Raw genomic sequence first — 23,784 nt, 5'->3', positions numbered from 1 at the left:
CTACTGTGATGCTGATTTACTGACCTGTGCGAAGTTGACGAAGCTAATACTGTGATGCTGATTTACTGACCTGTGCCACGTTGACGAAGCTAATGCTGTGATGCTGATTTACTGACCTGTGCGAAGTTGATGAAGCTTCTACTGTGATGCTGATTTACTGACCTGTGCGAAGTTGATGAAGCTTCTACTGTGATGCTGATTTACTGACCTGTGCGAAGTTGATGAAGCTAATACTGTGATGCTGATTTACTGACCTGTGCGAAGTTGATGAAGCTACTACATGTACTGGTATGCTAATCTACTGACCTGTGCGAAGTTGATGAATCTACTATTGTGATGCTGATTTACTGACCTGTGCGAAGTTGATGAAGCTTCTACTGTGATGCTGATTTACTGACCTGTGAAAAGTTGATGAAGCTACTACTGTGATGCTGATTTACTGACCTGTGCGATGTCGATAAAGCTAATACTGTGATGCTGATTTACTGACCTGTGCGAGGTTGATGAAGCTAATACTGTGATGCTGATTTACTGACCTGTACGAAGTTGATGAAGCTAATACTGAGTAGCTGATTTACTGACCTGTGCGAAGTTGATGAAGCTAATACTGAGTAGCTGATTTGCTGACCTGTGCGAAGTTGATGCAGCTTCTACTGTGATGCTGATTTATTGACCTGTGCGACTTTGATGGAGCTACTACTGTGATGCTGATTTACTGACCTGTACGAAGTTGATGAAGCTTCTACTGTGATGCTGATTTACTGCCCTGTGCGAAGTTGATGAATCTTCTACAGTGATGCTGATATACTGACCTGTGCGAAGTTGACGAAGCTAATCCTGTGATGCTGATTTACTGACCTGTGCGAAGTTGATGAATCTACTACAGTGATGCTGATATACTGACCTGTGCGAAGTTGATGAAGCTAATACTGAGTGGCTGATTTACTGGCCTGGGCGAAGTTGATGAAGCTACTACAGTGATGCTGATATACTGACCTGTGCGAAGTTGATGAAGCTCTTACTGTGATGCTGATTTACTGACCTGTTCGATGTCGATAAAGCTAATATTGTGATGCTGATTTACTGACCTGATCGAAGTTGATGAAGCTTCTACTGTGATGCTGATTTACTGACCTGAGCGAAGTTGATGAAGCTTCTACTGTGATGCTGATTTACTGACCTTTGCGAAGTTGATGAAGCTACTAGTGTGATGCTGATTTACTGACCTGTGCGAAGTTGATGAAGCTACTACAGTGATGCTGATTTACTGACCTGTGCGATGTCGATAAAGCTAATATTGTGATGCTGATTTACTGACCTGTGCGAAGTTGATGAAGCTATTACTGTGATGCTGATTTACTGACCTGAGCGAAGTTGATGAAGCTTCTACTGTGATGCTGATTTACTGACCTGAGCGAAGTTGATGAAGCTTCTACTGTGATGCTGACTTACTGACCTGTGCGAAGTTGATGAAGCTACTACTGTGATGCTGATTTACTGACCTGTGCGAAGTTGATGAAGCTACTTCAGTGATGCTGATATAATGACCTGTGCGAAGTTGATGAAGCTACTACAGTGATGCTGATTTACTGACCTGTTCGAAGTTGATGAAGCTACTACTGTGATGCTGATTTACTGGCCTGTGCGAAGTTGATGAAGAACAGCTGATTATCGTTGTAACTGACACCGGGCAGTTGTGATTCTTCCCGCCCTCTCTGCTTGATCCAGTCACGGTAGGCCTTTTTTGTTAAAAAGAACACATTCAATTTAATTCTGTTCTAATAATAATTGTATTCTAACACATAACACTTCTACCGCATCACAACATATTTCATTATAAAATTATGTTACAATATGTTTCCCTTATACAGTTCTCCCCCATTCGATATGTTTTCATTATACAATTCTCATCATTACAATATAGATTCATTTTACAATTCTTATTATTACAATATAGATTCATTATACAATTCTCATCATTACAATATAGATTCATTATACAATTCTCAGCATTACAATATAGATTCATTATACAATTCTCATCATTACAATATAGATTCATTATACAATTCTCATCATTACAATATGTTTCCCTTATACAGTTCTCCCCCATTCGATATGTTTTCATATTCGCATATTTTTTTAAAGCAATGGACTATTTTTTCAGTGGCAACCGTGGTAGTATCATTTTGGTTTCAACACATTTTATTGTATTTACAAAGGATTAGACAACAGGCAGTGCCTATATTAGTCTCCTGGAACTAGTATGTAGTATCATTCGATGAGCTATACATACGTATCCTACAAAGGGGGCCTCATGAAGAATATATGATGTCATAACCAAACACTCGTGCTATATAACCTCTGTATTGAATCAAAGTCAACATAGTGTGCATACTATTATGCAATCAAAGAACAGCATTAAATAATTTCGTCAGCGTTACATGTACGATGTTCTTTTGCTTTATTACATTATTGTAGTAGTTAGTTAACTGATATACAGCATGAGGTATGGTAATGCTTATCATACAATTAACTATTGCGATGACACATAGCCAATGTATAACCAATCGACATCATATACCAGTAGTGGTCAAATACTATTCAATAATTAAACCACGAAGAAGCAATTAATTTAGCATTTGAGTTGTTAATTATATCGCAATTACAATTAGTTTCCTGGTCAATAAACCATTTTTTCCAAACTGCGTTGAATTAATCATTATTCTGATACGAGATCAATCTAAAATGAGGTGTTCTCCAGAATTTCACTCTTTACTTACTCCGTTTCCAAACCCTGTTTAAGTAATCGCTACACTAATACGAGGTCTATCTGAATCAAAGTGTTCTTTAGAATATTTCTCTTTACTTACTCTGTAGCTCTGTTTTAGGCCACCATTATCAGCAATATTCTCCCCTTGTGTGTTGATGCCATTTAGCTGAAAAAGAAATGATTGATCTTAACTGAAGTAACGGATACTTGTATAAATGATTACTCCTACCTTAACACTTTCTGAAATACTTAAGCATTTTTGGATGCAATCGAACTTGATTAGTTCCGCCACCAGTTTTAGGAACAAAAATGACTTTCTGTAAAACATAAGTTTTTTAATTCATTCGTTTTAATATCCAGACTTGTCTGATGGGAACATTGATGGCTAAACTATTTCTTAAACCCTGTAATTCCTTAACGTAGATCGACACAGCACGCGCCTCGTACTTTTATATGCTGCTGAAACAAGTTATGATTTCTTTGAAATAAACGAGGTCAGGTCTCCTGCAACCATGACGATTACTGTTTCTGTCTTTTTTCTGTTTTCTTTGTGTTGTATTTTTGTTTTGTTTTTTTGTTGGCTTTTTTGTGTCATACTGATTAGGTGTTAGTTTATTTCATATTTCGACAATATTGAAATTTACATCATGCACCATTTGTATACTCATGTAACATATTCAATGTAACAAAATATCATTCTAAACCAATTCTAATTTCACGTTAGTTGTTCTGCAGTCTTTTGTATTACGTGAAAATACAGTCCATTTATATTTCTGACGGTAAAAATGTTGATCCCTAATCAGGCCAAGTAAAGGCGGCTCTTTATTGAATAATCTAACTGTCCAATGTCAATCGCTGATAACTTACGTTCATTCCGTCCGCCTCTGGAAGCGAGAAGTTACCGTACTGATTAATGATACATTGAGCTTTGGCCTTAAACCTTGTGATAGCGTCGTCAGACCACCATTGTTCCAGGTTACCGTCCTTGTCGTACTGACGGCCTGTTTATAAAAAAACACGTCGGAGTTAGTTTTTGTAAATTTGTAAATAATGCACAAGAAACGAGAAACATTATTAAATGCATTTATGGTTCATAGGTTCATGGGAAGGTCACAAATATGTTCTGCGATAATCTAGATAAAATCCGCGGGATTGATCAGCTCCGAATATAAGATCTATCTTAGATTACATCAAACACTCAAATTACCAATATTTGCTCACTGGATATACAGGCTTTTATTCATAAAACATTTCCAACAATACAGTACTTATAGATAAACATAAAAGAGGACGAATATGCTAAGGATCGCTGTTTAACCCTTATCAAACTATCATTTGAAAATGTATAGAAAACTTGAATGTCCTCAGATCCTTTAAACTTACAGATTATTAACACATAAAAGTACACAAGTGACACAAATTAAAAGCACATATATACACTTGTACAGCACTATAGCTTCTACACAGCTGAAGGAATATTACATTGGTTTTCTACCTTTCAATTTCAATCTAAAATATTTGTATGCATTATAATACCTATATCATCGAATCCGTGTGTGATTTCATGTCCAATGATCATGCCTATTCCGCCGTAATTCATCGACCTGTAAACAAACACATCAATTAATTCTATATTATAAATTGCATTCAGGAAAACATACACGTTTACATAAAGGCTAATTAACCTTTGTCTAATATATGGTATTTAAAAATAAGTGTGACCACATTTTGATAATAAAGTCCATACAAAAAAAGTTCCAAACTCAGAACCTTGTAAAAGATGTTAAGTCTTCACAGCAGCTTAGGTAAAAATGTAAACGGTGTTTGGGGATGATTGAACCAATTCCAGGGCCATTTTAAATTGGCTGCTCACTAAAATATTATTACTTGACATGAGAGCATTGAACTTCGTATATGTCATACAAAGTACTGGCTTAGCAATCCTTTTAACCACACATTCAAAACAGAACGTGAAGTAAAGAGCAGTTAGCAGTATTTTTAGGACTTTGGTTGGACACAATCCAACACTTTCCTCGTCCAAAAACCGAGTTTTATTTAGTAAGGCGTATGAAAACAAAATTATGTAGAGGGACCCTGATTAAAGGTGGCGCACAGTACATTGCGGTCCTCTGACATTCCGCGAAATCTGAATGTCAACACTGCTACTGTCGTACAATATGTCATTGAGTAAGCCTATATCTTACGGATCGTGGGACCTTCCAAAACTCAGGAATAAGTTACGTGCCCGAGGAGTTCGTTTATCGGGAAGGAAGAACGAGTTAATAGAAAGGTTCGTTTTACTTTATCACAAACGCTGTAATAGTTGAGGCCAAAGCCTAAGGCGACAGTGCCCAAATCAGATCAACAAACCATCATTATTTTAAATCATTGAAAAATCTGAGGAGGTATTATCTTCATTTATGGTTGTTTCAAAAACAGAATATCGATGGGTGTTCGTACAAACGAAATTAGCACCCGGGGCTCACTTGAGATATTTATAGAACGCTCTGAGGTCACCAATCAGTTATTCCTATGTAAATGAATATCTCCTCAAGGGGGAAATGAAGTTTGATGATGACAAGATGTCAGATTGTCACAGTTCAATGTTTATACATTATATTATATACACATATAAAGAATGATCAATAATAAATCATCATACACAATTTGCATTGATTGGAATGGATTACAAATAAATTATTTTACAAAGTAAGTTGTAAAACTAGTTTCAAACTAAATTGCATTACAAATTCCTGTGACATAACATTGCTAGCTACATCATAAGATATATAACCATACACATTATTGCATACATATACATATATTTTATTTTACTTATTTCAGACTTGAAGCATGTGATAGAAACAAAGATTTTGGTAGGGAAGAACTAGAGCCTGAATTCTGTATGAATGTGCCAGGTTTTGAACATTAAAAATACCTCAACAATGACACAGTTTTTACAGACTTGACATTAGTTGCAGTAGAATCCTACCTTCTTGATATGCAAAAGACGATCGACAGTGACGCACAATTTTTGTATACTAACAGATTTCTAAGATATTTACGTTTGGCATCAGACACCGACAAGTTTTACGTTAAATCAGAATGCAGAGCGCAGAGTAAATGAGTATCCCGTATCCCAGCTTTTCAAACCTACAAATCCGTATGCCCTAGATACAGATCATGACTATCTAGAATTAACATCATCAGACATGTGTTTACAGAAAATGAAATAACAAAAATAACTGTTGATGAGATAAATGAGGTAGAACAACATACTCGAGGTCAAGCTACACATAAAGGTTGGTTCCTGGAAAGATGTACTAGAATTCACTCATCAACAAATCACCTTTCCTTCATGTAGTCTTTTAAAAAAACAAGGCATATTATCAAGAAAAACAGTTACTCTACAGGATACACTGGAACTTGTCTCTGGACTCTGATCCAAAAAAAATATACATTATTTCTGTGTCAGCATATCACATTTCATTTGTATGGTAGTGCCTGTGTATATAATATTTTGCCATAAAATGAAAAAGATTTATAGACACAAGAGAAAAAAAAATAAGGCACAATGTGATGGGCCTATTGATATCATGTTCATGTAGTCATCTATTTCTATCATTTGAAACCAGTAATAAGTTGTTAAAAAAATCAGTTGATGACAAACAGATTACATAACAGTGAATAACAAAACGACTGTGCCGCCAATGGTACAAAGCTCACCTCATATTGTTTATCACTATACCACGCACTAGCATTAGACAACTGGAATCAATATTGCAATATACATATATTTGTTCATAAAGTAATTACATGAATAACTAGATTTTAATGCAACAATAACACATACAGTGTCATATATCATCTAGAAATTATTTCCAATGCAACAAATATGCATTTCATGAAATTAAGCAGGACAGTTATTTGTAAAATTCTGTTATGATTAAAGGTTAAAGGTTGCATTGACATGATAGAAACCCTAAACCTTACTATTAGATTTGACATAAAAGTCTTAAGTCCAATGTTTGAAATTACAAGTTTTTCCCCCCGAAGAATCATTTATTCCAAACCCGGGAAATAGTAGTTAATCCCCACAGAAACCCTGAAATTAAATATCAGTACCCTAGTACATAAAGGGGTTTACTAATGTCTTTTCAACACTTGCACCAAAACTTTAACATTTAGAAACCAGCACTGACGTGACAATATTAGCTCTCCCTCTCTTAGAGAGTCAAGCTAAAAAGATAAATCTCTACTGGGCTTTATGAAGTGTCAGCAATAGGCTAGCAATGGGTGGTATATATAGGACCATAACAACATAAGCTCACAGGTTTGAAAGTGATCTTTTGTTAGTGAAGTTTGATAAAAATCTGTTCAGAGATGGATTTGATAGTAAAGTTTGATAAAAAAAAATATCTGTTAAGAAAGGGATTTGATAGTGAAGTTTGATAAAAGTCTGTTAAGCTGATAGTGAAGTTTGATAAAAATCTATCAGAAAGGGATTTGCCAATGAAGTTTCATAAAATCTGCCCAGACAGTATTGTATTTATACTTCAAAAACCCCAGGGGGCAACACATAACCTTTGACTCAAAGTAGGGGGTTGGCTTATTAGAAAGCAATGAAATAACACTTGTTGCAATTTATACTAAACTGTAATAGATAAGGATGAGCTTATTACCAGGCATGAACTAATTGACGGATAAGTTCAGTAATATAATGTACATAACCAAATCTGTATTCATGCATGTCTTGGAACAATACATTTTCTGAAGTTACAGAGCATAAAACAAACAAAAGTGATTTCACTTGAAAGCTTTGTCTGTGTATTATTCATTGGCATTGCTAGTATTTTATAAGTCTTTGCAAGGCCGATTATTCGTTCAACATGAACACGTTTGCTAGATATTTTTCTGTCTCTGAGAACAACTGTACCTGTCATCCTGTTTTTCTTTATAAAGAAAGTAGGAATATTGATGGCTATATCTGGAACAGCAAATCAATCCTCTACATTAAATCCCTTGTCTGCCATAATAGAATTCCCTGGGTCACAAATGGCTGTCAGATTGCTCCTTTCAACAATTTGACGATCACTGACCGACCCTCCATATGCAGGGGATATGTAGGACACTAATCCACCTGGAGTTGTCCCTACTAACGCTTTAATTGTGTTCCTATTTTTGTATGTGGAATAAGTAGACTGTTGAGCAACAGGAGGCCTCGGTTTTTTCATAGGGCACTCTGTTCCATCAACAGTTACCCTGGTAGTAGGAAACTTGGACCGAAAATCAGTTGGACAAAAATACCTTACAAGATCTCGTTCAGGCCACCATTGTATCTCTTGCCATTGTCGATACATACAATTTACCCAAGTAATCCAAATGTTAGCAACAGATGTCTCAGAAATATTAAACAGACGACTGAGTTCAAAATTGGTTTTGTTCTGTCTTAACTTAATTAAAGTCAAAAAGAGTTGATTTTCAATAGAAATATTTTCTACCTTATTGTACAGGTAATCCAGATGATTCACACCAGACATGCCAACACAAACTTAAAATCTTTGTATGAAGACAATCCTGTATAAAACATGGCTCCAGCATCAACTTTTCAACAGAAAGTATAGGGAGATGTGGTGTTTGTGTATATGCATTTGATAGTAATGGTGACTCTGGAATAGTAATACATTCTTCTGTAGAGATTGACATAGATGATTCATATACACACTCTTCATATGCAACATTTAAGTCACTGGAAGGATCAATTTCCACCTCATGTTTATCTAATGAAGGACAGGTATCATTTACATGAATTTCAAATCCACTGGTTAATTCTGTTTCTGCATTCCTCACACAAAGTCGTTTTGCCCGTGGATCCGACTGTTCTGATGGTTTCCACTGAAAAATGCGTGGCACCGCCCCATCTCTCAGTTTCCGGCGCAATGGTGAAGTACCTGGTATACAAAATATTAACTTAATAATACGATTCACATTTATAATACATTTATTTATATAATAATAATTTGCCTGAGTTAATAATAAGGCCATCTCAGATTATGTTGTCTATGACTTAACTATTATTCACCATGTAATACATCCACTAATATAAATTATTTAGAAAAGAAATGTTTTTATATGTACCAAAATATAGATGAGACTTATCAAAATTTTCAACTTGTGGGCTAATACATTGGTACTTCAAATATTGTACACATTGTAATTAATGCATATGCGAATGGTGCATCACAGAGGAGATTATAAAGTTCCTGCTGTTCTAGTTTCAAGGTGACTTGTCTTATTATCAAAACATACCTTTAAAGGATTATTTACAAATACTGTAGTGTCATCATGAGTGGATAATTTTCATCCTTGGACAGCTCAAATGTAAGTTGAATCAAACAAAATGACTGTATATATCCAAACAATAATGATATTAGAACGCTTGGCTAGTATATAGTTCATTTTGAAATGATTAATTATAGTTGCTGCTTTACCCGGCCATGGCATGAAACAAAACAACAAAAGTGAATTAAACAAAAACAAAAACCATAACAAAACAGTTAACAACAATATATATGTTTAAGCCTTAAAGTTACAGCTCCATTTTCTATTGAAAAAAACAAAATACATATTGATCCTTTAATCTCAGGTAGACAGTTACCAGTCAGTGTTTAAGAAATTATAGCATCCATGTACCTCATACTTCGACACAAGGAAATAAATGGAAATGATTTATACATGGGACCACGTCTAGGCCTAAAACATTCACAAAATGGTATAGTTAACAAATGTACGTAAGGATTGTTTAGGGGTTGGACCGAGTAACAGTTACTGCCAGATAGACTGAACGGGTTAGTAGTACTGGAATCTTAGGTGATAAACATGTCGTGTGGCTCGTGTACACATGTTTTCGAAACCACTCAATTTCAACTTAATATCACATACACTTGTTTAATTACTCACAATTAACAATAAACCCAACATCATTGCTGATATATATACTACCGTATGTGGTCTCTGTTTTGTGGTCGGCATCAGTGAAGTGAGCACTACAAACGAGGCTCGATTTTACTGGGACCCACCGCTCAAACTGTTTCTCCGACGAATTTCTCTTAATAGCCGACACCCATAGCAACTTCTTTCTTTCATCCTTAGGGAATACATGGCCTCCTCTCTCACTGCAGTACGGGACACAACAACATGTTTTCGGCATAATAATGACAGACCAGTTGATACAGCGGACCCGCTGATACCGGAAGTAGACTGGGACCGCAACAACTAGAGCGCCACCTTTTATATCATTCAGGGGCGGTAACTGACAAATGTTCGCCATTAATGTGTATAACAATGATTAAAATTTTGTTTAAGACAATCATGATCAATTGTCTGTAAGACACAGTTTTCTTTGTCTGTAAGACAAAATCAAGCCTGTGTGTGTAACCAAAAATAACTTTTCTGTGCGAAAAATATTATTTGTCTGTAAGACACTCATTAACGCATTTGTAAGACCATCATTATCTCGTCTGATATCGCAACTTGGCGTCATTCTGTATATTCAATCACTACTCCACTTTGTAACGTTTATATAATAACTTAAATACACTGTTGTCCCCTTACATCATATACTTAGAAAACACGATTAGTATCTTAATGTAATGATGTTGAGCGAGGTTAGGGCCATCACGTGATCATCGGATTTCATGAGATTTGTTTCCTTTCATACTGAGTTCTTTTGTATAGTGTAGACGACAACCGCCTGAAATTAATCTCACATCATTGGTCGCTTTATCTGTGACCTGCCATCGTCATACAGTAACAGTTTATGCATGATTTAACCTGATTGCCTGCTAACTCCAGTCAATTAGGATGAGATAAAATACTTGTGATTATGATGACCGTATTATAGTGGACCTATCAACAACCGTGTAATACTGTATTCTATAAATATAACCTGTCCACTCGATTAACCTACTAAACGGGAATAGTATTTAAACTTCCACGACTCAAACAATGTCACTTTTGTGTCATTTTGCGTTGTAATCGTAAACAGAATCGCATCGGCTTAGTGACTAAACTATTTGAGTACTTTGACGTCAAAGGTTCACTGTGAATATGTATGCAAACAACTGCGGACCATGTCAGCATGACAATTAGAAATATAAACATACTACAAAAATCCTTATTAATGCTGGACAACGTGATTGGACGATAATTTATTATATTTTGACCAAGTCGAATACTATGACAATAATTACAAAACAAGTAGTAGCTTAACAAACACATATAATGAAACATTTTTTTCTTAAATATTTTGTTATTATTTATTGTTAATTTTTAAATATATTCCTAACAAATGTCAGTTGAAAAACCAAACTGATTACAAGTTGTATTTCAGAAAATATGCTATAGATCATAAAACATTATACAGACTACCACGCCAACTAACGAGTGTTGGTTTAAAATCATTTTTTACATACTTTAATGTTAAATTCAAAAACAAGAAAAACAAAAGTATAAATATGTAGAGAGCAAACATGTGCTATATGTAATAGAAATGTTATCAGAAATAGCTCACATACTTTGGCTGAGATTTCCCGTAAAATGGCTTTTGCAGGATACCAGCTGGAAACACTAATAAAGAGAGAAAGACAATGCGTTAACGACTTGTAGTTGGTGCTGACTTGTAGCCAGTAACGACGTGTAGCCTGTCTCAACGTCGTAATAATCACCTTCGCCTCCGATAACATTGGCATTTATGAGATTTCTATAGTCAAAACATGTATTCACATAAAACATAATTGATTTTTTTTGTGCTGCTTTACTTGAATGTAATATCGTCTAGTTGGTTGATAACAAACGTTTTTGTTAAATAATATATTTGAAATGCAAAGTTGTTTCGAGATTGGAATACTTCTATATAAACATGCATGACCTTGTCTTACTTGAGACTACAGCTGGTCGTGGTGACCTAAACTAACTTAAAACTACACTATATACTACTGATTGTGGTGATACGGCTGGTGCTGCTGCTGAACCGAGGAAGCCTTAGCGGTATCAAAATGTAATCACATTATTATTGATGCGAATTAAACAATTTGCTGTATTTCTTGTGTATTTTTATCGCTTTTATTTATTGCAGACAAGTAATTGATATTAGGGCAAAATTATAATGAATATAAGGAATCAGGTTCTTTTCAAAATATTGAGTTAACTCGTGACGTATTTCAATAGATTAAAAATCCAGAAAGCAGTGTTAATTACAAGAGATAATTACTTACCTATTCTGTTTGAGACTGGGCTGTAATACGCGTTTACTGTAGCAGGGCCAGGTTTCGACCTGTCAAAGAGAGATACAATATAACGATGACACAAGACAAGTATTCATTTCTCAATGATCTGATTGCTAATGTAACGCCATGCTCAGTATCGGTTAAGGATCCTCGTACCACTGACAAACACTGGAACATGGCATGACGTAAGCTTTGCTAAGTTCATTCTGAACAAAAAACAAACCTAACGGGACTTTTATAAACAATAAAGTTAAATAAGAAAATATGATCAACAACAGTGTTCTGATTGTACCAAAATGGGAGGTGCTTAACAAGGAATAAAACAGGACATTAAATTGTTTTTATGCTGTTACTTTAACAAACCATGAGCTACCAAGTCAATGGAAGTATCCTGTCTCAACTGTGCTACAGTTATTTCCAAAACGAAATTAATATGAGGTCACTTTTAATACCAAAACCCAGATTGCAGTGAGACAGGGACCCGTAATATTTTTAATTTGCATTGATACATTTGGTGTTAAATCTATGGAAGCATCACCACATTTAAATAATTCTTCAGACTTGACGTCAAGAACAAAAATAACACATATGATTGATGTTTTGTATGTATAAAAAGAATTCAGTAAATTGGAAAATACGATACTTTATTAGATCTTAACTGGTAATATTATATAGCATATAATATTGTTATATTATATAACGGATGGTTAACACTCCGGCCTTCCATGCAGGGGGCCGGGGTTCGATCCCCGAAGTCGTCGAACACGTGTTTTTCTCATGCCCAAACAACTCTAACAACCCAGGTGGAGTATAAAATGGTCTGGGGTGGATGTTGCGGTATATGTGCTGTAGCATTCAAGTAAAGTGGCACTATAAATGATACCTTTGATACGGTCCCACTAGAAATAGAACACAATATATCTCCAGCACACACGCATACATACACACATAGGGGGGATATTAGCTAGGTGGCATAGGACTAGTAGTAAGCGCCTGATAAGGCAGCTCCTGCGAATTCCTCGAAATTGTATTGATTGATGCATATGCTGATTGTATAGATTGTATAAATTGTATATCTATGTACTGTAACGCGCTTTAGAGTAGCGTATGCTAGCTAGATAGGGCGCTATAGCAAATTTTGTATATTAAATGTTGTATATTTATTAATAGATATCATTTAAATATGTAACAGCCTTCTTTTAGAACGTATGCCATTCAATTGACGCCGTTATTCATAAAACACAGGTTATACTCACACAGTTTTGACGACTACATGTACCATGCGTAACTGTCTGACAGTGTCGATGGATATTCTGTTGTTAATTCCCAAAACGTTCTCAAAGTACTTTTCAGCCTGAATTGAGTACTGGTGGATAATAATAAACAATGTATTGTTAGTATCTGTCTGAGATATGTTACTGTTAATTATCTATCTTCAGCAAGGAGCATCTTTGTTAATTTGAAAGGCAAATGATAAGCGAATACGTGTAAAAGATGTTTAATATTTTAAACATTTAACTGTATTGAAAATTCAATAGCGCAAAGCATATGAGTTATTTACGATGTGGCAGTAAAATTGAATTGTGATTATGCCCGCAGATGTGTATGATTGCATGTATGTCTGTCAGCTATGCTAGTTCAAGTACGGATGCTGTCTTCTCGGTATGACATATTGTTCCTTATTTTAAATCAACCATTTACCCCAAGATCAAACCACTATTTTTTTTACTACTTTGCAACAAATATTTGACCAAATTTTATCTAAGTCTAGACGTTTTTTCTTCTTCTATATGGCCTTTTTAGTGCTTTAAGTACAAAGTATTTAAGGAATTATTAGAACAGGGGTTTGTAATACCAATATTTACTATCAAGTCTCGGACTGCCTGTACATATATGTACACAAATATTAGCCACGTCCCGTCCATTGGGTTATTTTATTTAATGGAATAATGTTTTCTGTTGAAGGCAATAATTAGATATATGCACAAAATGTCGAAGGTGGTTAATTGTTCATATATATATATCATTGAGCTTATAAATCTTATATACACAAGATATACTTATTTGTTGTCAGATATCTGGTTCAAAAATCAACATTTACTTACATTGGTGTAGAGTTTGTTGATTTCTTTCTCATTTAGTATTATCTCCAACGACTGGTATTATCTTATTATTATTTCATCAACAACTTTCAGTTATGACACAAAAACGCAGTCGTACTCGTCCATTTTCTCTAAAAAATGAAACAAAAACACATTTCTACATTTTACGTAATATATATAAGCATAAGCAAGGAATGGAAGAGATTTGACCTCAAATGTCATTTTCTTACACCAACAATTGCCCAAAAAAACTGTGTTGACACCTATGTCCTCTATATAAGAGGTTGACTGTCTTCCCCCTCTTGCTCCCCCTAGGACCAAGGAGATTTATTATTCGACTTTAACAAAACATAGCCAGTAGTGGCTAGAGTTAAACGTTGGTCAAAAACAAACAAAGCAAGATACTTGTAGAAGTAACTTGTTTGTTTTGCCAAAAAATAATATTAAGATAAACTAAATCCAATTGCTATATATCGAGATGTACAAAATAATAAGATATGTATCATAAAAGCATAACAAATCATTTGTGATTAATTTTAAATAAGAGTTATTACATTGGCCTGGGTGTCTGTGTTCTTGACGTCAAAACACCCCACCCATCCCACCTTTTGCGGAGAAAACAAAATCGCATCAAAGCATTAATACGATAAATTAAATGAAGAAGGCACACCATGTTGTTACAGTACTAACAGTCAGTGCATCCGCAATAAATTTGGCTAAAGTATAGAAAATACCTGACTTTTATATCTTCATGTATTTCTACAGCTTCTGGGTTTTAACACCTGGCTCCATGGGGATGTATGTGTTCGGAAAAAGCAAATAGAATTAATACATACAAGAAGAAAACCGTTATTCTGTTATAACCGTAACTATTTAGTTTAAATAATCAAAATCGATTTAATGTATTCGTCGATTTATCGAAGTATATTGACAGAATGATACAATTTCAGTTTGATATGTAAATGAGGCTAATATCATAGTTTATTAGCTAATATTGTTATTAATACATGCAACTAGGTATTTTGAAACATGTTTTATAGGGACAGCATTTCCGCATATTACATCATTGCGTTTGGAAGACTCGGGAAATGGGCAGATCCGTCATATACTATGTAGAAATATGGAGTCTTCGTCGAGCCAGAGGGCGGAGGGGGGGAAAGTCAAAGCATCGTTTGTAATGTTTGTGATACAACTTGTACGTATTTTGTGATTTGGATTGATATTTTAACGAACTAGTATTGGTCTGAATGAAATTTGAATGTCTGTATTCACCGTTAGTCATATAATGACACTAAATGTAGAAAACGCCATTTTTCAGAAAAAACTGGAGTGTTTTTTCTGAAGTTTAACTCGAATATTCTTATGGTCTGTAGTTACGCATATCGAATTTGGGATCTGAAATCAAAACAAAGATGGCTGACAGGCGGCTACATGTTTTTAGCTCACCTGGTCCGAAGCTTATGCCATACCGCAGCGTCCGTCGTCCGTCCGTCGTCCACCGTCAACTTTTCCTAAAAATCGCTATTAGTCATGAACGACCAGGCAGATTTTGACCAAATATAGTCAGAAGTATCCTTGGGGAAAGGGGTACAAATTTTGTATAAATGGTGGGTCTGGCCCTCCTGGGGGCTGATGAGCGGGGCCCAAAAGGGGAAATATAGCAAATTCTTCTTTAAAACCCTTCTTCTTCTGTAGGAAAGAAAGGATTTGTTCCATATTTGGTCAGAGGCATCCTTGGGGAAGGGGAACACATTTTGTATAAATGGTGGGTATGTTCCCCCTGGGGGCTGAGGGGCGGGGCCCAATATGGGAAATATAGCAAATAAATTCTTTAAAATCCTTCTTCTGTAGGAATGAAAGGATTTGTTCTATATTTGGTCTGAAGCATCCTTGGGTGAAGGGGAACCAATTTTGTATAAACGGTGTGTCTGAACCCCCTGGAGGCAGAGAGGTGGGGCCAAATAAGGGAAATAGAGGTAAAACTTTTAAACTCCCTCTTTTACCATAGATTTTAAGGAATTTTATCCTAATTTAGTCTGGAGCATCCTTGGGCCAAGGGGGCTCAATTTTGTATAAGCTGTGAGTGTGGTCTCCTAGGGGCAGAAGGGCGGTGCCAAATAGAATAAATAGAGATAAAACCTTTAAAATCCTTCTTCTACCATCGGGATTAAGGGATTTTATCATTATTTAGTCTGGAGCAACCTTGGGCCAAGGGGACTCAATTTTGTATAATTGGTGGGTATGACCCCCCTAGGGGCATAGGGGTGGGGCTCTGTTTGAAGTTTGTTCTCGCTATATCTCAAGTACTGGATGGATCTTTCTGAAATTTCATATGTACTTACAGCACCTACCATGGAGTGCTACATCTGTACTTCATACCAATTATTTCAGGTGAGCGATACAGGCCCTCTGGGCCTCTTGTTTGAATTTTGATATTAAGATGAATAGTGTTAGTGCTATTTCTCAGAAAGTATTCGAAGGATCTTTCTGGTGTCTTGTTATGAATGTCAAATGTTTTGTCTGATCAAAACCATGTTGGTTGACAAGCGGCCATTTTGAATGTTGAGAGTTAAAGTATGTTAAGGTTTCCCGTGGTCGTCTGTTATGCATTAAAGAATATCACGATGGGTGGCAGGCTGCTATTTGGAATTAAGAGATTGAAAGGTTGTTAGTACTATTTCTCAATAAGTACTTGATAGATCTTTATCCGATTTCGTCATACTTTCATATGGCCTTAGTTGTTTCATATTAAGGCTGTTTAGAAAAAAAAATTGGTCGCAAAGGCATCCATACTTGATTTTGACAGTTACAGTTTGTTATCAATATTTATTGACAAATACTGACAGATCTTTCTTAAAATTTAAATGTAGGTTCTCCTCCTTACAGAGCAGGCACCATGCTAGTAAATATGTGGCACAACAAGCTGAATTTGAAAGTTCAATGTCATACAAATCAGTTTATTTTTTCTATGAAATTTTACTATAAGTTAACAAATTGTTTACGTGACTTATTCCAACAGAAAAGCGATGAGCAGAGTAAAGATCAATAGAACATGAAAACTATGAAGATGGTACGATGTTAGGCGCCCGGATCTATATGTGTAGATTTAAACGTAGTAAAAGAGTTGTTTGGAATTAGAAAGAAAAACTTAGTAAGTTCATATTGAATGATCATCAATCAGATGTTGTTAGATTTGAACCAAATTTAGTATGGCTTTGTTCAAATTTTGTAAAAAGGAGTATGATGTCGCTATAACATTTATTAATGGATTATTTTAAGAGTCTAGTGTCCAAATAGGTCTAAAAACCCGAGTCGATGCCAAACGTTTAAAAGGTTCTACGTACAGAGGGTACCATAAAGATAGAACTTGATGTTCACTCCGAGCCAGTACCATGAACATAGTATTAGTACGACATTTCATGTGTTCATAACCATACAGAATATAGAATATGTGCCAGTGCCCAATATTTGAATGGTTCCAGAAAGTGGGGGTCCGGCAAAAACCGTTTACATTAAGTTCAAGTAGGATTTTAAAAGGTATTTAACAAGAGTTTGACCAGGAAAATGAATTTGAAATTTTATTGGTAAATAGATGGCACACAGGGTTTGGAAATATCTAGAACGGATGTAGATGTCTATCTTTTGAAAGGTTCCACATGTGAAAGATGGAACAAAAATCATTTACACGTAGTTATCGATTTTAATAAATAAAATAAAAAAAGGTGGAGAATATCATAAAATACTGAACAAAAAAAGAAACGCACAATAAAATTATACAATCAATAGCCTATGATATTTTGGGAAATTTGTACAAAATTTTATATCAATATGAAGGGACAAGTCTACTCTTTACAATATTGTAGAAGAAAAGTCTGTATGACGTCACTCGTGTCATCAGTAGTTACTCAAAGTGGGATACCTGCGAAAAACAAAATGACACTTCAGTACCTGGTGTGGGCACCTTTTGCACGAATCCCTGCACGATTTCTCCTATGCATTGAATTCATGAGAACATTTATTCGCCTTAATGGAATGTTGTTCTATTCTTGTGTTAATGCTGCGATCAACTGGGCGCGGTTAGTTGGGGGATTTAGACGTTTCCTAATACGCCTGTCCAGCTCATCCCACAGATGCTCAATGGGAGACATGTCGGGGCTATATGGAGGCCATTCGAGAGGCTGAACGTTGTTTGCCGTGAGAAAATCACGACAGACTCTGGCAACATGCGGTCGAGCATTGTCTTGCTGGAAAATTAGGTTATGACGTCTGAGAAGTGGAAGGACATGTGGTTGGAGGATCTGGTGTCTGTATCGAACGGCATTGAGGTTTTGATCCAGGACCACTAGGGGGATTTTACTCCATGGCAGATGCCTCCCCAAACCATTACAGAAGCCCTACCGAATCAATCGCGTTCAACCACGCATGCGTCGGCGAAACGCTCATCGCGTCTGCGATATACCCTTTTTCTTCCGTCTAAGCGATACAGACATAATCTAGACTCGTTGGTGATCACACGCCTCCATCGACGCATCCCAAACCTATTCGGGCCATGTCTGCGCATCCAGTCAAGACGCACTTGCCGCCTCCGTGGTGTCAGAGGTGGCCCGACATAAGATCGGCGCGCAATGATTCTCTCGGCACGCAAGCGGTTCCTGGCAGTTTGAGGACTAATGGATCTGCCATGAGTACCTAAGGTATGCGACGCAGTCTCTACAGCAGTCTTGAATCTGTTGCGCAAGTGCGACATTGTAATCGCCCTGTCTCGTTGTTCGGTCGTTACACGCGGACGACCGCTCCTGGGACGCTCGGAAACTAACCAAGTAGCACGGAAACGTGTACAGAGACGGTTAATTGTACACGGGCCAACACCAAACTGCCGTGTGACAGCAGTTTGGCTATAACCATCCATCAACATCGCAATTGCTCTACCCCTCTGAATTTGCATTAAGCGTGGCATCTCAGTCAATGGCGAAATCAAAATGCCAACGTGGGAAATTAATGTGGCTGAACTTAGAGCATCTGTTGAGATTATTTGTTTGAAAAAATCCGACTTGGCTTGATCACGTCGCGTGATTTGAACTAAAGAAGCTCACAAAGTGCATTTCTGTTTTTGTTCAGTGTACTTATTAATTGATATATAAAATAGAAGGAAAAGGGAAAGGAAAATAGTTTAAATATGAATACATGTATCTTGAATAGTTTAAGTTGAAAACATTGCTGTCTTTTCCTGTAAAACTTTTTAATGTTTCGAATTATTTGATTTTGAATGCTTTACAATTCAATTTCAATTCCTTATTCATGTTTGAACAATATGTTTATCAGTGTATAAATAGATATTATATTTACAATATTTAAAACTAATATCTAAACAAACATTCTAATACAAGTTTTGCTACTGTTATTGTAATTAGAAAACTAACTTTTATAACGCATAATTTTATAATATTGTGTAGAATACTAAACTTTGACGTATTCGATTTATTTCGGTTACAGTCAAGACATTTTTTATTTTAATAATGATGCAAATAATGTTAAATAATATCAAAAGGGAAGTGATTGAAAATTTATCAATAGACTTTCAGATAAAAATAAACCCTACTTAGACAGAACTGCGGCGGCAAGACGTACGGGATTGTCATAAGTGTTTGTTACATTGTGTTTGATTTTTTTTATATATTATTGATTATGATAGAATATAACAATGATAGAAGGTTTAAAAAATGTTAATAAATACAAAAAATAGGAAAACAAATAAATAAAGCTGATATTACCACGGACTTGGGTCTAATTTTATTCCGTGATATTTCTTTCATGAATAATAGTACACAATGAAATTAATCAAATGGCATAATAACGTAAATATTTCATAAAGTCAAAACAGGCAATAATTGAATATAAATATATTATAAGAAATTGGGCTCTGATGTTGATCAGGCTTTGTTGTATTGCAAGGTAAATTAGTATAGCGTTATGGCTGAGAATTGTAAAGATAAGCCTTAACGAGTTACTTCCCCTGACAACATAGACAAAGAAAAATCTCTGTAATTTAACAAGTAAATTTCAATATTTTTGACACGTGCGATCGAACTTAAATTATACATATAGTTTGGTGATGACATTTATCCTATAAATCAGGTAAAATAATTACAAAAAGTCACTTAACGAATTGCTGGGTTTGCGAAAACCTTGCTAGGCACTCGCTGGGCACCCATTCCTCCTACATAATGTAATACTTTAATATCAAATACTTTCGATTCGTGCGATCGAACTGAAATTTTGCAGATAGTTAGGTTATGGCAGTACATCATTGTCAAATATGACTGACTTTTTATCCCGTGATAGTTATTTAGATTTAGACTTTTTAATGAAAGAATTTACTGATAACGAATGTAAAACTTAATATTTCGGAGGTGATAAAAGACGTCTCTGGCTTTACGCAGCTATATTTCGAGGGCATCACAGCACGGTAGAAGCACAGGGGTTCGTTACAAATGTGTAATACACATGTACATGTGCTATACTGATATATGTCACAGCACATGTATGTTTATGTGGACTGTGACCTATATCAGTATGGCATAACGTTATGTGTATTTTGTAACGAAACCCCTGTGGGAGAAGTGACTTAAAGGGTTAACTTTTAACAATAACTTTGTCCTACTACAGCATTTTAAATCTAAACCATTTATAAGAAAAATACAGAAACATCAGCTGACCTTTTACCTTTGAAATTTTGAGATAGTTTATTTAAAATATGTACCTAAAAAATAGAACACTTTCATAATTTTATATTTCTAGGCAACAATCAAAGGCATATTTCAAACCTGAATTCCATCTTGACTCCACGTACATGCATATCCTTTGTCGTCATTCAAATTGTTTATACAGAAATATTCTTGATTTCTGTGACATGATTTCAGTTAAATCTGATAACATCACAGCAAGTTACATTACAGCCCGGAGCTAATTCTAATGAATTCATTGAATTAAATGTCAATCATTAGCAAGCATATGTATATCATATACGCAATTACTCCACATGGTGCATTTTCCCAGCTCCTTTTTTTTCTTTGTGTATTCTGCGTTAAAAAAGGTGACATAAACTTCTGTCCCAGCACTATGAATCAGGCTTAAAATAAAACGTTTGTCTAAACCAGATTTTCCCAAAAATGGACAAAATAGTTCATTGAAATTTTGAATTTCATTTAATCATGTTTCAATTCTGCATTTTGTCAATATTTAATGACTATTTAGAAATGATTGACTCCATAAAATGAGCGTTGATTCTGCGAAAGGACATGTCTATTTGATATTTTGAAATGTCTTTGCTGTAACGAAAATATTACACATTGTAGTATCATTTTTCTGGTTCCAGAAACTTTTTAGCAAGTCCAAAGTTTTCAAATAATTAGGCACCAGTATGATTTAAATTTGAATTCCATCTTTTTCAGCTAACCAAAATGAAACTAGCTGTTCCAGGGACAGCTCCAGCACCAGTGTTCCAGTGTTGACAGCACCACTAGCTCAGATCTGTTGTTCTACAGGTACCAAACCCACTCGTTAAAGCTATTATGTTTTCAGCAACAATTTTCAGCATCACTTACATCATAAATATATTTCTAAAGGATTGATGATATTCAACTTCTTTGAAAGAAGTGCTTAAGCTTTTTGTGACTTTACTCCAACGAACACTTGTTTGGTAACTTTTTATTTTTGTGTTTTTCAAGACATTTTTTCTTTAACTGATTTAGATGTGTCAGCTGTGTTAGAAAGAGAACACTTATCAAAGAAGCTACATCCAACTCGGGTAAGTCCTGAGCTACTGGCCAAATATCATCACCCTGGGCAATTTGGTTATTCAGAAGAAGAAGTTGTTTAAAGTTTTTAACATATTTGACCCCAGTGACCTTGAATATGGGTGAAGGTCATTCATTTGAACAAACTGTGTAGCCCTTCATCTCAGCATGTTACTGGCCTAATATCATCACCCTGGGCATTTTGGTTATTCAGAAGAAATTGTTTAATGTTTTTGACATATTTGACCCCTGTGACCTTGAATATAAGTGAAGGTCATTCATTTGAACAAACTGGATAGCCCTTTACCCAAGCATACTACTGGCCAAATATCATCACCCTGGGCAATTTGGTTATTCAGAAGAAGTTGTTTAAAGTTTTTAACATATTTGACCCCTGTGACCTTGATAATGGGTGAAGGTCATTACTTTTACCAAACTTCGTAGCCCTTCATCCCAGTTTGCTTCTGCCCAAATATCGACACCCTAGGCCTTTCGGTTGTTAAGAAGAAGTCGTTTAAAGTAAAATATTGACGCCGGACGACGGACGACGGACGGACGGACGCCGCGCCACGGCATAAGCTCACTTGGCACTTCGTGCCAGGTGAGCTAAAAATACTACAGAATCAGAGATATGGGTTCACTTAAAACCAAAGGTTGCAATAAAAAACATATAAATAAACAATTTGATTTCGTCCGTATGTCAAAACAATCTATTTATTAGCAAGAAAAGTAGATGTTGATGGCGTGTGCGAAGCCATAAAATTATTCAAGTTGGCAACGCTGTATGTTCACTATAAACTTTCGCATTCTGCGACATTTCTCTGGTATTCGACACAACAAACATTATTAAACAGAAGTATAGCAAAGATCACTTACTTTGAACTCCGGACAATGTAACGGTACAGGATAACCCAAAATGTATCACTTCTGAACGGCAATCAATTTCTCCACAAAGCACGTAAATTCTCGCGCTTTCTCGCAGTTTCTCGCAACATCAAAGTGCCCTGCACATATTTCCTATGCCGAAGAGGCAATTTCCTTTCCCTCTAATCTAATTCCGTGACAAAACATATCATTTAAGCCCACTCGATACATGAACCATATGTGTAGAATCAAAAAAGGTCATCACAAAATGTTACATGAATTTTAAAGGGAATGATGTAGATGGTATTATTAGCACTACTAAAACATTACACAGCCGACTTCAGTGAAGGCTCAAGGCACTGGCACTTACGCCACGGTCCGCCATAGATGTGCATCCGGACCCTGTGAGCGGATGTGGTATTCCGGCCTACGATAGCGTTAAACGTGGTGCAGTATACCGGTGCTTTGTACAATGCTGATACTATGACTGGATACTGTTACACATCGTATTATGATTAGAGCGTACACAAAATTTAGCAAAATAAGATACTCTACTTACACTGTACATAAACTAATCAGCGAAATATGTTCGGAGAGTTACGCACGTGCTTGATTCGGGTAAATAATAAACTAAATTTAGAAACAAGTCCGAACAAATTTTCGGAAAACCCCAACAACATACAGGCAAAAGTACCAAGGGGAATTCGATATCGTATATAGGTAAGTGAGGAGCCTGGTCAATCATGCCAATAGCGGTTCATGTGGTAAGAGTTGATATTACCAACACGTACGGAGACTGGGCTCTCGGGATTATTGATCAGGCTTACTAGGGATCCAGCAATGTATCTATGTAGTTGGACGATAAACAAAGAACCTTAATGTTCTATTGATATTGAGAAATCAATTAAAAGACATTATTTAAGTAAAACACATAGAAAGGAAGCACTGTGATGAGATCAAAA

The 23,784-nt window shown here is 35.8% G+C and overlaps 1 protein-coding gene across 2 annotated transcripts in view; it reads right to left on the bottom strand.

Annotated features, from left to right (window-relative positions):
* The window catches only part of LOC110456505 (neprilysin-like), a 32,846-nt gene extending 9,662 nt beyond the window's left edge, over positions 1-23,184 (bottom strand). The window contains exons 1-9 of one of the 2 annotated variants that reach the window (XM_021507293.1): positions 22,835-23,184; positions 14,166-14,293; positions 13,317-13,426; positions 12,049-12,107; positions 11,350-11,401; positions 4,310-4,377; positions 3,641-3,774; positions 2,874-2,939; positions 1,641-1,739 (exon numbers count right to left, since the gene is read on the bottom strand). In XM_021507293.1, the coding sequence (XP_021362968.1) occupies positions 1,641-1,739; positions 2,874-2,939; positions 3,641-3,774; positions 4,310-4,377; positions 11,350-11,401; positions 12,049-12,107; positions 13,317-13,342 (504 nt within the window). In that variant the 5' untranslated portion in view covers positions 13,343-13,426; positions 14,166-14,293; positions 22,835-23,184. The remainder of the gene's footprint in view (positions 1-1,640; positions 1,740-2,873; positions 2,940-3,640; positions 3,775-4,309; positions 4,378-11,349; positions 11,402-12,048; positions 12,108-13,316; positions 13,427-14,165; positions 14,294-22,834) is intronic. The other variant, XM_021507292.1, reaches the window with a different exon arrangement.
* Between the last annotated feature and the right edge of the window lie 600 nt (positions 23,185-23,784).

This window comes from Mizuhopecten yessoensis, unplaced genomic scaffold (assembly GCF_002113885.1).
Source record: "Mizuhopecten yessoensis strain PY_sf001 unplaced genomic scaffold, ASM211388v2 scaffold8765, whole genome shotgun sequence".
In the NCBI taxonomy this organism is placed as follows: domain Eukaryota; kingdom Metazoa; phylum Mollusca; class Bivalvia; order Pectinida; family Pectinidae; genus Mizuhopecten; species Mizuhopecten yessoensis.
Note: the sequence above shows the minus strand (reverse complement) of the source record. Positions and strands in the feature narration are given on the sequence as shown.